Source organism: Cucumis sativus, chromosome 6 (genome assembly GCF_000004075.3).
Source record: "Cucumis sativus cultivar 9930 chromosome 6, Cucumber_9930_V3, whole genome shotgun sequence".
NCBI lineage: Eukaryota > Viridiplantae > Streptophyta > Magnoliopsida > Cucurbitales > Cucurbitaceae > Cucumis > Cucumis sativus.
The window spans coordinates 590,505-604,179 of NC_026660.2; the positions used below are offsets into that span (position 1 = coordinate 590,505).

General features: G+C 32.1%; 3 protein-coding genes across 4 annotated transcripts; 1 reads left to right on the forward strand and 2 right to left on the reverse strand.

Moving 5' to 3' along the window:
• Positions 1 to 3,681: 3,681 nt before the first annotated feature.
• On the reverse strand, positions 3,682 to 8,712 carry LOC101218841 (E3 ubiquitin-protein ligase TRAIP). Of its 2 annotated transcripts, none has more exons than XM_031888204.1 (9): positions 8,395 to 8,712; positions 8,018 to 8,284; positions 6,698 to 6,799; positions 6,273 to 6,355; positions 6,059 to 6,175; positions 5,722 to 5,824; positions 5,051 to 5,654; positions 4,740 to 4,933; positions 3,682 to 4,271 (listed from the first exon to the last, which is right to left on the reverse strand). In XM_031888204.1, the coding sequence occupies exons 2-9, from the start codon at positions 8,159 to 8,161 to the stop codon at positions 4,182 to 4,184; spliced, it is 1,437 nt and encodes a 478-aa protein (XP_031744064.1). In that variant the 5' UTR covers positions 8,162 to 8,284; positions 8,395 to 8,712; the 3' UTR covers positions 3,682 to 4,181. The 2 variants fall into 2 exon arrangements, with proteins under 2 accessions (XP_031744064.1, XP_004138487.2); XM_004138439.3 differs by having other exon boundaries at positions 8,018 to 8,291.
• A 663-nt stretch (positions 8,713 to 9,375) lies between these two features.
• On the reverse strand, positions 9,376 to 10,306 carry LOC105435724. Its single transcript, XM_011658058.2, has one exon. The coding sequence runs from the start codon at positions 10,174 to 10,176 to the stop codon at positions 9,517 to 9,519; it is 660 nt and encodes a 219-aa protein (XP_011656360.1). The 5' UTR covers positions 10,177 to 10,306; the 3' UTR covers positions 9,376 to 9,516.
• A 1,221-nt stretch (positions 10,307 to 11,527) lies between these two features.
• Positions 11,528 to 13,629, forward strand: LOC105435725 (reticulon-like protein B5). The gene is made up of 5 exons (XM_011658059.2): positions 11,528 to 11,747; positions 12,215 to 12,395; positions 12,493 to 12,634; positions 13,015 to 13,084; positions 13,165 to 13,629. Exons 1-5 carry the CDS (start codon positions 11,528 to 11,530, stop codon positions 13,329 to 13,331), a joined length of 780 nt encoding a protein of 259 aa, XP_011656361.2. The 3' UTR covers positions 13,332 to 13,629.
• The last annotated feature ends 46 nt before the right edge of the window (positions 13,630 to 13,675 follow it).

The following is a 13,675-nucleotide window of genomic DNA, read 5'->3' on the forward strand; positions in this document are numbered from 1 at the left end:
ATAAAAGTAAATATTTATAATTATAACAAATAATTTTGCTATATTTATAAATATTTTTAGCATTTTCATCGTTGTAATAATTTTTCATATACCATTTATGAATTGATGATATAATGTGATTTTGATAATTATACAAGAATGAAATTTGTTTTTACCTTTTGTTTCATCTGGATACTCTATTTGTTTTTTCATATTTGATTAGTTTGATCTAGGTTTTTGGCTTTACTTTTATTAGGTTTTTAAATTTGTCATCTAACTTTGATGGTATTATAAATTAATTCTAATTGTGTCTAACTACGTTATAACTATGAATTAATTTGCTATATATTTTTAAAAATTGATAAGGTGTTGATGTCATGTTAATTGGTATTGAGTTAAGGTCATTTTTGCCAACCTCATTTTCATTGTATTATGCATTTTACATAAACACAACCAATATTGGTTTGATTTCTGATTTTTTTTGGAATAGATATATATAATATCCTTGTAAGAAAATTAAAAGAATAAGTTGAGAAGGAAACTAAAAAGTTTACATGAAGGTATAGATGATTTGAAAAGATGAAAGTTAAAAGAAAACGTTTTTGTGTTTATTCATTCATGATTTTTGCTCTTATCCTTTTAAGAAATATAGATATAGATTTGATAGGAGACATGATGTGTTGTGGATTTAGTTGAAGTGATGTTGGAAAGTTTATGGTCAAAGGGAACAAACTTCAACATTTTGTTATATATATCTTTTTTAGTAAATAATAATAATAATAATAATAATAATGGTGTAGTGAGTAAAATATTTTGTATGAGCTGCCCACGTGGATGGGCTGTTTGGTCCATTTTTCCATTATTTCGCCTAAATATTATGTCCACCTCATCCCTACGTTGAACTTCCACAGACACGTGCACACTCCTCCTTCTACTACAATTTTCTTCATTCTCATACCTACCTTTTCTTCAAACCCTACCTCAACACAAATTGTAACGCACAATACATCATATTCAAAATACCTTTTTGGTTATTGAGTTTTTGCTTTTATTTTATTTGAAATTCATTCATACAAAAAAAAAACACTAAATTATAGAATGAAAGATGGAATCTATCATTTATGTTGATGAAAAGTATATAAAGGTTATAGGATGTTACGTACAACTCAATAACTCACTTAAACTTGAACGTACTATCAACTTGGAAGTTTTGTTACGTACTGTTAAAATAAAAGTTATATTGAAGGTCAAAAGGTGGAGAAGAAGAAGTTGATTTGGAGGCATGTGTGGTAATGTAATTGGTTAAGCAAGGGAAATTGTATAGGTGAGAAAGGGGCAGGTGTATGATAATAAAAGGAGATAGTAGAGGATCACGTTGAAGTTTAAATGCGGTCAGCTTCATCATCGGCGGGCAGCAGACAGAAGAGAAAAAGAGAGAGAAAGAGAGAAAGAGAGAGAGGGAGGGTAGAGAGATGTCACTTTCGGGCAATGCAGGAAATAGAAAATGAGGGCAGCAAACTTAAAAAGTCAAAAGCGTGTATATATATGCCTATACAATTTCATGGCAACTCATGATCATAACACAAACACCCGTTTTTTGTTTCGTATTAAATGAGACAGTAAAAATTTGTTAGATAACAAGTTAGTACAAGACAAGAGATGAGATTCAAACTCATGATGTGAAAGATATAAAAGAGGACAGACATTGCACTAAAAATCAATTTTATAATTAAATAACCATTATTTAATATATTTTGTATTTTTAAACTTCAAAATTAATATTAAAATAAAAAGATCAAGAATATGAGGGGCACGTACTCCCGACCTATTCTTAAATCCGTCCTCGATGCTTAGTATTGTAACCTCAAAGTTAAATGTTGAATTTACTCCCTCTATGAACTTGAAAACTAAAAGTAAAATTATTATGAACTTATTCATTGACTTACTCGAAATCTCACTTGATTCCATTGCGGAAGACACAAATTTTTCCAAAGAATTCGCTATGACATAATATCATAAAAAATGAATACAAATTTTTTTGGCTGTAATTAATCCCTTGTAATTGTATAATTAAATTTTAAAATAAAGTAAATTTTTATTTGATACTTCATATTTATATATATATATTTTTTTTTGTCATCAACACATGCTTGTTTACCTATATTATTAGAAAATGTTGATTGATGTGAAGTTGATCATAATTTAAACAATATTATTGAAACTTCAAAATTTTATTTGATTATGTAAACTTTTTTTTTTGTATATTTAGTTGGTTTCCTAATATTGTTGACTCAAGTTCTATGAATTAACATTTTAAATAAATTAACATTTTCACTTCTATCATTATTAAATAAATTTAAAAACAATATAAAGCATCGGTTCAAATAAAGATTTCAAATTAATATTTTGTTTGTTGTATTTATTTTAAAATACAATTTTATTTTTTTTTGGCATAATTACACTTCTTATTAAAATCTTAGAAGATATAATTAAAAAAGATTATTAAATATTTTAAGTTAAAAAGGTTTTTCATGTCTAAATTTTCATCCAACTATTGATTTAATCTTTTAATAAGTTAATTTCACTTTAATCTATAACAATTTTGTTAATATACTTTCAAATTTTACATTTTAGTCCATACTAATAATAAAAAAATGTTTTAAATTTTAATCAAGATTTCTTACGTATCAAATACACTGATTTCGACTAAATATATTTATAAAAAGTAAATTGACTTGATTACACATTTTACATTTTTAAATTACTAATTTAAGTTAAGAAAATATTTTAAAGAGAAATTATGAATCAAACATATTTTACGAAGTAAATTAAAATAAGCAATTTCAACGTCTTTCATATAACATAAAATTCTCCTACCCTTAATTTCTTCTTCTTATTTTTTATTTTTATTTTCAAACTTTTTGTCAACATTTAATCATTAATTATTCTCATCGAGTTGATTAGACATGTTATATTTTTAAATTTATATTTCAAATTAAGAAAACATTTTTTAAAAAATATTAATCAAACATAGTTTTGAAAATACTTTTTATAAAGTGAATTAAAATAAAGAATTTTATTTGAACAATCTCAACACCTTACTTATCTAGATAAATCAAAACCTTCCAAATTCTCTCTCTCTCTATATATATTATATCATAACTAGTGGATTATAATAAATGTTAAATAGAATGTCAAATGATAGGAAGAAGTTGAAATAATAAAATAAACATAACATATAACATCTGAGAAGTAATAAATAATTTATTTTGACACATCAAAAAAATTCCCCACTGGATGAGGTTGTAATGGGAATATGACTTCAAAGTTCAAATCTTGGACCATAAAAAGAAACAACCTTTTTAACTTGGTTAACTTTTTTTATAAAATGGATTCTTAAATTAGGTTTAATTTTTTTTAATATATAATTATTAGTCCAACAATTTGTATTCAAAATAACACTATATAAATAGTGTTAATTTTTCTTTTATTTCCATTGTTAGAGCATATAAAATAGATGTACTATGGTCATTGACATATAATTGGAATACTTGATTATATAAATAATCATCTAATCTAATCTGTTTAGAAGTTCGAATTCCTACCTCGAAGACCAATCTCAAAGACCAAAGACTTCTTTTTCTTAACAAAAACTAAAAATTATAAATTAGAAACCAGCAATGAAATACAATATCAAACATGGGATGAGCAATTGGCAAAGTTATATCATTAGTCATCAAAGCATAACCAGGTTGGCTTTGAGAGGTAGTACTCAAGGTCGTATTTACAGGATGAAACTAGAGAAGTTGGCACTTGTAAGCAGAGGTGAGTATAAATAAACTAAAAAACCAAGATGACCAACCAAATTAAAGGCAATTGGTTGGAGATAGCAATGGGGTTCAATCAGTGTCAGTTGAAGAAAAGTCCAAAACTAACATTAAATTTAAAGGCTAAACGAACTGATTGACTAACCAATGGCTGGATTGTATTCTTTTGTGGTTGGAGTTGGTTTGAACATTTACTAAGTCGATCATAGTCGGTTGGTGACAGTTTAGTCAAAAATCGACTCCGACTTACTAATGCTCGTCCCTACTTGTAAGAACAAAAATCCTCTCTTCACCTGCCTAATTCATTTCTCTACCTTCTTCAATCTTTTATGAAAACTGACTAAATTTACACCCACAAAACAAGCTATCAAATAGCTAGCACTTTGAAAAGAAGTTCTCTATTCGCATATTAACATTTTTTACTCCATTCTTGAACCTCTTTGTTCCTGCTGATGTGGCGTCACTCTGCACCAATTCACAGACAACAGATGGTCAGATATGGTTTGTTGCAAGCTGCTCATTAAATTCAAATTTTATGTTCTATTCACTTTAGTCCATCTAGAAACTCTAAAGGGATGTTGACTATCGACTTCAACAGTTTGGCATTAGATAACTCAACTCCACCAATCTTAATAGCATTCACTATCTGTGCACCTATTGATGAACTCCATCTTCCTCACTCTCTTTTGCTCATTTTTCGAGAAACTCCAACTCTGCTCCCCAAACAAACTTCCTAACTTCAACTAAACAACTTTGCACTCAAAGTACAAATTTTCTGACTTCAACATATTAACTCTAGACTTTAAAGCTCAACTCAACTGTCCAAACAAACACCCCTAAAAGTGAAATAATCCATTATCCAAGAAAAATAACATGAAAACTAGATATATTCCAGAGAATGACAGAAAAGAAGAAACAATTTCATAAAATTACCAGTGAGGATTCATTTTGAGATCTCAGGACTTTTATTTGTCCACCTCTCCCGTCAGCACCAACGGCAATCAGTTCACCTGAACGTGAACCTTGCATTGCACTTGAGTCATTGGTTTGTCCACGTTTGCACCATTTACCCAAATACATATTTGATCCACTAGGGCCAAGTAGTCCACCAGAAAAAGACATACCTCCTGGATATGGTAATGTCACCACCTCAAATATGTCAGTATTTATCAGTTGCTTTTTTTAGGAAAAAGAAGAAACCAAGTATGTGTTACCAAACTCTACGCTTAATAATGTACCATTACCTAGCTTATTGAGTGATATGTGGCTAGAGGATTCTCGCCTAATGTTAATAAGGACAGCTTCAGGTTCTGCAGAGTCTTCAACCAACAAGGGCATGCATGCATCCCCCGGGACAGCAGTTCTGACTATATTACTGACTGTAGTTGAAGGCATAGGATTTACTGAATTGGTTGTTCTTTCTGATGCCTTTTTCCGGACCAAATTGCAGCTGGTCAACTGCGGATGGTAAGACACTCGGTTTCCTTCCTCACTTATTTGGCTTTCCATGGTAGAATCTTTGGCATTCTCAACTTGAGAACATTCTGAAGTTTTCTTATTCATTGAGGAGCATGTGTTCTCAGCTATATCTACCGTGGTCAAATGGCTTGTACGAGTATCGCTTGGAAAGTCATAAATTTTCTTTTTTCTAGAAGATAACGGTTCGTTGATCTGGCTTGCAGTTGAATCTAAAGTATCTGTTGCAGCAGCGGACTTATTTTTTGCTGATACCATGTTACATTTACAACAAACACTACCCTGAACTCCTAGTTTTTTTGCGTCTTTCAAGCCTCTTAGAACTTCATTATCTTTTTCTTCAATGGCTTTCTCTAGTTCTTGGACCCTTACCTGATAATAATCATACAACATTAAATCGGAGCCAAAGAATAAGAGGAAATTTTTGTTATGAGCTCACCTTCAGCTTATTTATTTTCTCATTTGCCTTCTCAAGTTTCTTACAAGAGCGAGCCTCTCCCCTTCCAAGAAGATTGCACTTAGCCATCAGTTCTTTATAACTCCTGTGGAAAAATTAAGATTTTGTCAAAGAACATTGAAAACGAAGAACTAGCCAGAGAAAATACAAACATATTCCAATCATTGGTCTGATCTTCAAGAAACATTATTATATACTTGAACAACATGGCTTTTGATTCATTAAAGTTGCTCTAAGATTTGATTTAAGGCCAAATAACACAATTGTGAAAAGTTAAATTCCATTATTTCAGATTCCTTAGGTGATGTGAGATATTGACCTATTACGCAGGACCAAGGATTTCCTTAGAATGTCAATTGTATCTTTATTGTCTGCTCCACTACCCAATGAAGAAAGCTTTAGGACCTCCTCTTCATCAAGATCCACTTCAGATATTCTGTAATAAAAATGATAACACTGTTGGTATGCAAAAACACAAAAGAGGAAAAAAAAACCTTTTCTTTTTATTTTCTAGCAACAAAACTCGCACTTACAACTTAAAAGCTGCAAGTTCTTTAGCTAAAGCCATACTTCTTTCGTGCAACCTTTTGCACTCAACAGTTGTGTTTTCGAGCTCCTGCCAGATCAGCAGGCAAACACCATGAATGTATAACATAATCAGTTCGTAAAGGAAGAGATTGCAAGGGAAAAAAACATAAAATCTTAAAAGGTATTGGAAGTAGAGACGAAGAACAAACACAAGTTTTACATGAAAACCCTAGTTCAAGGAGAAAAATCAGTGCAAATCTTTCTTACTACTTTCTTATAAAACTAATGATACAAGCGAAGCGAGAATTAATTTGTAGGTAATAGAAGCCTAAGTAAAATAATGAAAGATATTAGGACAACATAAAAAGACCTTTGGACTTTCAACATACAACAAACAAGCCCACTAGTTCTAACAAAAGGGATTGTTGACCTCAGATTTGAGATGAAGCAGTTGAGACATTGAAGTTTTTTGTTTCATGGCATCATTCCTCAATCCTACTTCTTTCTTCAGTTCATCCTGGCAAAGTTGAAGCTGAAACAAGATAATGTGATTAAGTACCACGTGTATACATGAATGATGAACCCATCAATAGTTAACATGAGCCAATAACAGCAGATAAAGCTTTCTCTAGGAGCTGAAGAATTCAAATTTTGATGTTCAGAAGAAAATCATTGCTGAATGTCTCAAGTCGAGTCGTTTAGGACACAAGTAAACAAAGAAACTATTAGTTCTGAAGTTAGATTATACTGATCCATGTAGAGAAGCCTCCTTGCTAACTACTCAAAAGAATCAAAATATGCATTATTATAATAAACCAAAATGTAGAATAAAAACCAGTTAAAAAATCATTCCTTGAGAAACCAAGTACGTTTTCAATTTTCATAAGAAAGATTAAATAAAAAGTACAAAGCTATAACTAGAAGCGGCGTCGCCATAAAACATCACCTAAGCCCCAACGCAACTAAAGAAATACCAAACATTCCTCAATTACTATCTTATGATATAAGAGGAATAGTTACAAACAGAAAACTCCTATCAACCAAGCTCCAGTAGAGGCCAATAAAAAAATATGAAACTACACCTACTTTCTGTAGCTACCTTACAAAGGCCCAGCATTACTTTCCTATCAAATGTTCCAAACATAGAGTAGTAAAATCATCACACCACACCACAGATGGTCGAGGATCCCACGTTGAAAAAATTAAAAAAAGAAACCTCACATTGTTTAAAAGATACATGGGTTACTCTCTCCATGCCAATTAGTTTTGGGTTGGAATCCCACTTTAACTAATATGGTAATATAGCTTATGAAGCCCAAATAGACATGCAGTCCAAAAATGAAAATTGAGACCAATCTCAAAATGGCGAACCCAAAGAGACACTTGTTGAGTGGAAATATTGAGGATATCACATTGGAAAAATTGAGAAACCGCAAAAATTTACTAAGATGGATTACCTCCCTTCTTTTCAATTGATTTTGATATAGAAGCTATATCCTCCCAAAACAACCACTTATAAAGACCTAAAGAAAGCACCATTAAAACTAAGCAAGTACAACCAAATGACAATTAGTGCAAATTCTATCACTGTGAAAAGAATCAACGCCGAAGACAAAGTGAAGACTAAACCTTTTCAAAGACTGCTAATTTCTAAAGTTGTAAGCATTATAAAGATTAGAAATCAAACATCCAAGCATTCAGTATCAAACATCTAACCGTTCTAGTTTTCTCAACAATCAAACAGAAATACCTCCTCATGAAGCTCTTTGATATCTTTCCCTTGAGTTTCCAATGTCGAATTAAGCACCGATACCCTCATCTCCAACCTCTTGACCTCACTTCTCAACAACTCCGGATCTTTCTCAATCCAATCAGCCGGTTTCTTAGCCAGCATTGAATCATTCGCATCCCCCACAGATTGAAAATACAACCGCGCAACATCTTTTCCCACACAGGTCTGCTTACACACAGGACAACTGTATTTCTTCTTCCCATTCGAACAATACTCAAACCACTGCTGTAAACTAAAGAACCCCAATTACAAAATTTACAACTCCTCAATGTTCCAAACGAACAAGGAAAAAAAAAAGTCAATACAGAGCGAAAATCAATAAATGGTTTCCTTACCAGAGCTCGTGGAAGACATGGCCACAGATTGAGATGGATTGAAGATCCTCGATGATGGGTTTTAGATCCTCGTAGCAAATTGAGCAAATGGTTTTGGCAAAACCGCAACCATTGTCCATTGATTATGCTTTCTGTAGGTTATTGAATGAAGAATTTGGGAAATGGGGTTTTGCAATGTGTTATGAGAAGAGAATTGGAGGGAAATTTTGGAGCGGAAATAAGAGATATTTGAAAAAGGAATTGATTGAAACCATTGTTGTAGAGCGGGAAAGAGTGGGAGAGTTTTCACGAAAATTCAATTTTTCCCTCTTCTCTTTTCTGGGATCTCATTTTGTTCTTTCTTTTTTTTTACAATTAATTACAATTCCACAATTTTATTTTTTCAATTTCTCATTAAAAAGAAAAAAGAAAATAATCAAACATAGCATCAAAATATTTACCCTTTGTACCAAAAAAGTAAATGTAATAAATTTTTGTTGGATTCTTTCGATAAACGGTAGCAATTTTAAGCTTAATAATTAAGTATATAACATCGAATATAAGTGAATATTAATTTGTGTAGTTAGAATTATTTTCTCGTACATTCTTATAATATTTTACTTGTCTAAAAAAACACAAAATCTAATGAAAAATTACTATAAAACTTATTTCACCCAAAGGAATTAATAATAACATGAAAATTGTTTTTGATCCTTTTCAAATTATTAAAACTTTACTTTACTTATATGTGTGTAAGAGTAGGTATCAACCATAAGTTAAAATCAATTTTACCAATATTTATAGATTCTTTATGGTTGAACAATATAATGATAATAATTTGAATATACGTGTAACGGTTTAAATCATATAGTATTTTTTATCGAAAAGTCAAGTAATTGAATCTCTAAATATTTTATATTTACCTAACAATAAGCTTCGTCTTTCTCAAACAATATATAATAAGGTATGTTAGATTTTGATATTTTGGTAAAAGATCAAATGAGTGAAACAACTTTTGTAAAGGCTATTCGTATATATAGAACCAAAAGAATAGAGGATATAAGAAGATTAACATACTCTAAATTTCACAGCGTGTACAAAAAAAAACAGCCTTCGAATGAAGAACAAATATAGTATTAAAGTCTACATCTTCATCTTCCTCTTGCATTTCTGATCCTCAATTGACTTACTGAATATATTGATCACGAATGTACAATTCATCTTGACAACAACGTTTCTCCCTATAAAATGCAACAACTTCACTTTTCCTGGGATCCTCGAGAAGCTTCTCAATCTCACCTTCCCCAAGCTCACATCGTTGTTGAGGTTCGACAAAACTCGATCGGCAACGATGTCAATGGTGACATTCATTCGCACAGTTTGTCGTGCCTTGGCTTTCCCCGACGGCCCTCGTACCTCCCCTATCACTGTCTCATTGATGAATAGAGTTGTAGTGGTGTTACTGTACTTGAACGATGCCATGTTGGGATTTTTTACTGACACATCGGCAGTCAGTGACACGTTGGATCCTGGCTTTGGTATGACATTGTTGATCAACTCCAGCTTTGTGATTGAAACTCTATTCATTTGGATTATGGGATCCTTGATTTGAAATAGAGTGAACATCAAGATGATGATGATTACTATCGTTGGAATCATGAGAAGAGCTACTATGAAACTGCAACATTTTATGAATCTTTTTCGTTGGATTCTCTTTAGATGTAATCTTGTTTCGCCGTTGTCGCTACTCAAACGATTGAGGGTAGCTGGAGTGAGAGGCTGAGCTTGGTCCTTGTCCACCATGGTTATGGAACAGTGGAGAAAAACTTTAAGGTTATGAGAGATTTTAAGTACTGCTTATTGAGTTTTGTTTATAAGGCGATGGTTTAGGGAAGTGCCCAAAATTTGAAGCCATTGAACAATGTTGAATTAAAGGCAAGCAAAGACATGCATGACTTTTAGGCTATGATGTAGTGGTTGTAAATATGCACTTAATGAAGAGAAGAGTGGAAAAAGAAGTCAAGTTGTTCATATTGTATTCTGTGTTTGTGTTAATTTGTAATTGGTCCATGTGTGTGTTTTGTGGGATAAGTAGGGACAAATTGCTTTAATTATGTGTGAAAAATATTGTTTCCAAATAAATTGGATGGGGCCTAAGCTTTGACAAAACAAGCTACAAATAAGTTTGATATCAATCCCAAGTAAATTTACGAGGCTCTAAAATGTGAAAGTTGTTAAAAATACGCGAACCACTTTAAACATCGGGCATCGTAACATCAACTAATTAAACCAAAAAACGACACCGATCCATAAGTTAACTATCACAATTTTAATTAATTTTGGTAGTAGAAGTCATACTTTGTATGAGTGGTCGACTTTGAATGTCATTGTCCCTATTGATATCAGATTTTGGACAAGAAAAAGGTACACACGACTTCCACGTAACATCAACAGTAAATTTATTTGAGAGGAAAAAAAAATGTAACTTATGGAAGCTAAAAAATTTGAGAGTAAAAATCAAATTACCTTGTACAAAATGATAATGATATATTATAGAGAAACTTGACCTAATTTTGTTACTAGAATTTGAAAGTAGCTTTGGGATAATTAAATGATGTTTAACTCGTGTTGGCATCAACCTTGTCAAGATTGAACTTCTTATTTAAACAATATTGCAGATTAAGCATTTAGCAAAGGTTAAATATTGGATCAACTCCAAGCCAACACTTTTTCGTTCCCATTTATATCAAACGTATGTTCCATCATTTAGTCAAAATTTATCCTTAATAATTCTCATTCAATAGGGAATTTCTTACTAATATTTTCTTTAAATATTCAATTAGGTAACATTTTAGAAGTTTGTTCTTTTTATATATCACCCAGTAGTAACATTTTGAAAGTATAAGCAAAACAAATATACTTTTCTCCCAAAATTAATAACAATAAAAATTAGTTTGATATTATCTAAAAAATCCACAAAAAAAAGAGTTTTTGTTATGTGTCATAAAAGTTTCACCGCCACGTGGAAGGTCTCAAGCGTAAACAGCCGTCGTAGTTTGACACTCTGGCCTGGCCACGTACTGTAGAATTGCCACCTCGTTCATCCATTTATATAATAATTAAATTTCTTCACTTACTTTCTATTGCACTATCCATGGCGGACTCTTCAGAAACTGTACAACCCAAGGCGGTGGAAATCGCCGACGATAATATTAACAATGATCAACACCCCATTACTCCATCTCCCCCGCCATCCTCTAATTTCAACAAAATGGACCATTCTCTGCCACTTTCGCCGGAGGACGAGACGGCAGAGAGTTCTCAAATGTTAGAGAAAAAGCAACCTGTTCATCGTGTTCTTGGTGCTGGAAAGCGTACGGCTAATCCCTCTTTGTGTTTTTCCAATTCTTGTATTTTTTTTTTCATCTCTAAAAATGAGTGAAAATGTTTACAAAGTAGAACCAACTTTTATATTCTATGTTTATATTTCATACATAAATTATGATATTTTTTGAAATTATTGTTTTATTAACATACATCATCTTATGTATATATATATACGTATGGAACTCGAATTTTTGTTGGTGCATCATATACTGTTATGCATTTAATTTTATTATGCTTGTTCAGTTGGTGACATTTGGTCTTTTTCTTTTTGTTTTGGAATTATGTTAGTACTTCCATAAGTTTTGTTCAATAGTTTCATCTTGTAACATTGCAAATTCAAAACGACCCTAAGTGCTTATTTTTATCCAAACCAATAAATATTGGAGGCAGCATCGAATGAGGTCGTGCATGTTGATTAACATTTGGCATTATGTAATGATCTTGTTTTTGGTAGTTGCTGACGGGTTGTTATGGCGGGACAAGAAGGTGTCGGTTGCGGTTGTTGGTGGAGCAACGATAGTTTGGGCGTTTTTTGAATTGCTTGAATATCATTTGCTTCCAATCTTATGTTATGCGTTGATCGTGGTTGTTGCTCTCTTGTTCCTTTGGTCCAATGCTCATATACTCATCTACAAGTACGTTTCAATACCTAAAATCTCTCACTTTCATTAAGTATGATGGTAGTGTATGCTTGAACCTAGCTCTTACAAAAAAAATTGAGTGCATTAATAGGAGCCCTCCTCATCTTCCGGAAGTTCGTATTAGGGAGGAACCATTTCTACAGGTAGCTTCTGCAGTAAGGACCGAGATCAATCGGGCCATTGCGATCTTGCGTGATGTTGCATCTGGGAGAGATGTGAAGAAGTTTATTGCTGTAAGTGCTGTTAAAATAAACTGCCCAATGCACTAATTGCCTTCAATACTATATGAACTTTTTAACTTTAGAGCCTACTTAATTAGATTGAACTGCATAATCTTGTTTTTTTATTAATTTTTTGATCCAATGAATGAAATAGCTCCATTCATTTGATATGTTCAGATTATTTGTTTTAATTTTCTCTACAACATTTGTTGTACTTATTATAAGTTCATAGAAATCAATCCTAACCTTAATTAACAACCTACGTGATCATGTTTATGTTTATTTATAAGAGCAATGACGAGGCAAAAAAAGCACCATATGATGGGCTATGCAGCCCAGTTGTAACCAAGTATTCTCATATATTCTAATAGTGTTGAGTTTTACAATGTCAGGTGGTTGTTGGCTTGTGGTTCCTATCAGTAGTAGGAAATTGGTGCAATTTTTTGACCTTGTTTTACATAGGTAAGATTTACTTTCACAATACACCTCGAAACTCCCTGACCATTTCGACATTACTCAATTTTTTTCTTCTTTTTTTACAGTTGTGGTACTGCTGCACATGGTACCGGTCTTTTACGAGAAGTACAAGTACAAAATCGACTCATTTGCGGAAAAGATCGTGGCCGAGATTAGAAAGAAGTATACAGTTTTTAACGAGAAAGTGGCGAGTAAATTTTCCAAAGAACCATTAAGAGACAAGAAGGATTGAAAGAAAGGGAGGAAAAGAGTATAATGTGTGTTCTCTTTTGGACTTGAAAGTCTTCATTTTCGTTCTGGTTAATGTTGTGTAAATGTTTTGATTTGAAGTTCAAACCAAAGCTTATATGTGTCCTTGTACATATCAAACTTTTAGTGTAAGGTTACTTCTTTTCTTGAATTTGATTCGGTAGATGGATTTTGAATAGTGTGGTGAATTGATGTGGTTGTATTATGTGGTGATCGTTGAGACTTGTATGTGACAAAATTGACTAGGGAATGAATGTGAATGGGTATACTTCTGCCTATAATATCTTGATTGTTTGCCAAGTAATGTTTATGATTTATATAGTACGT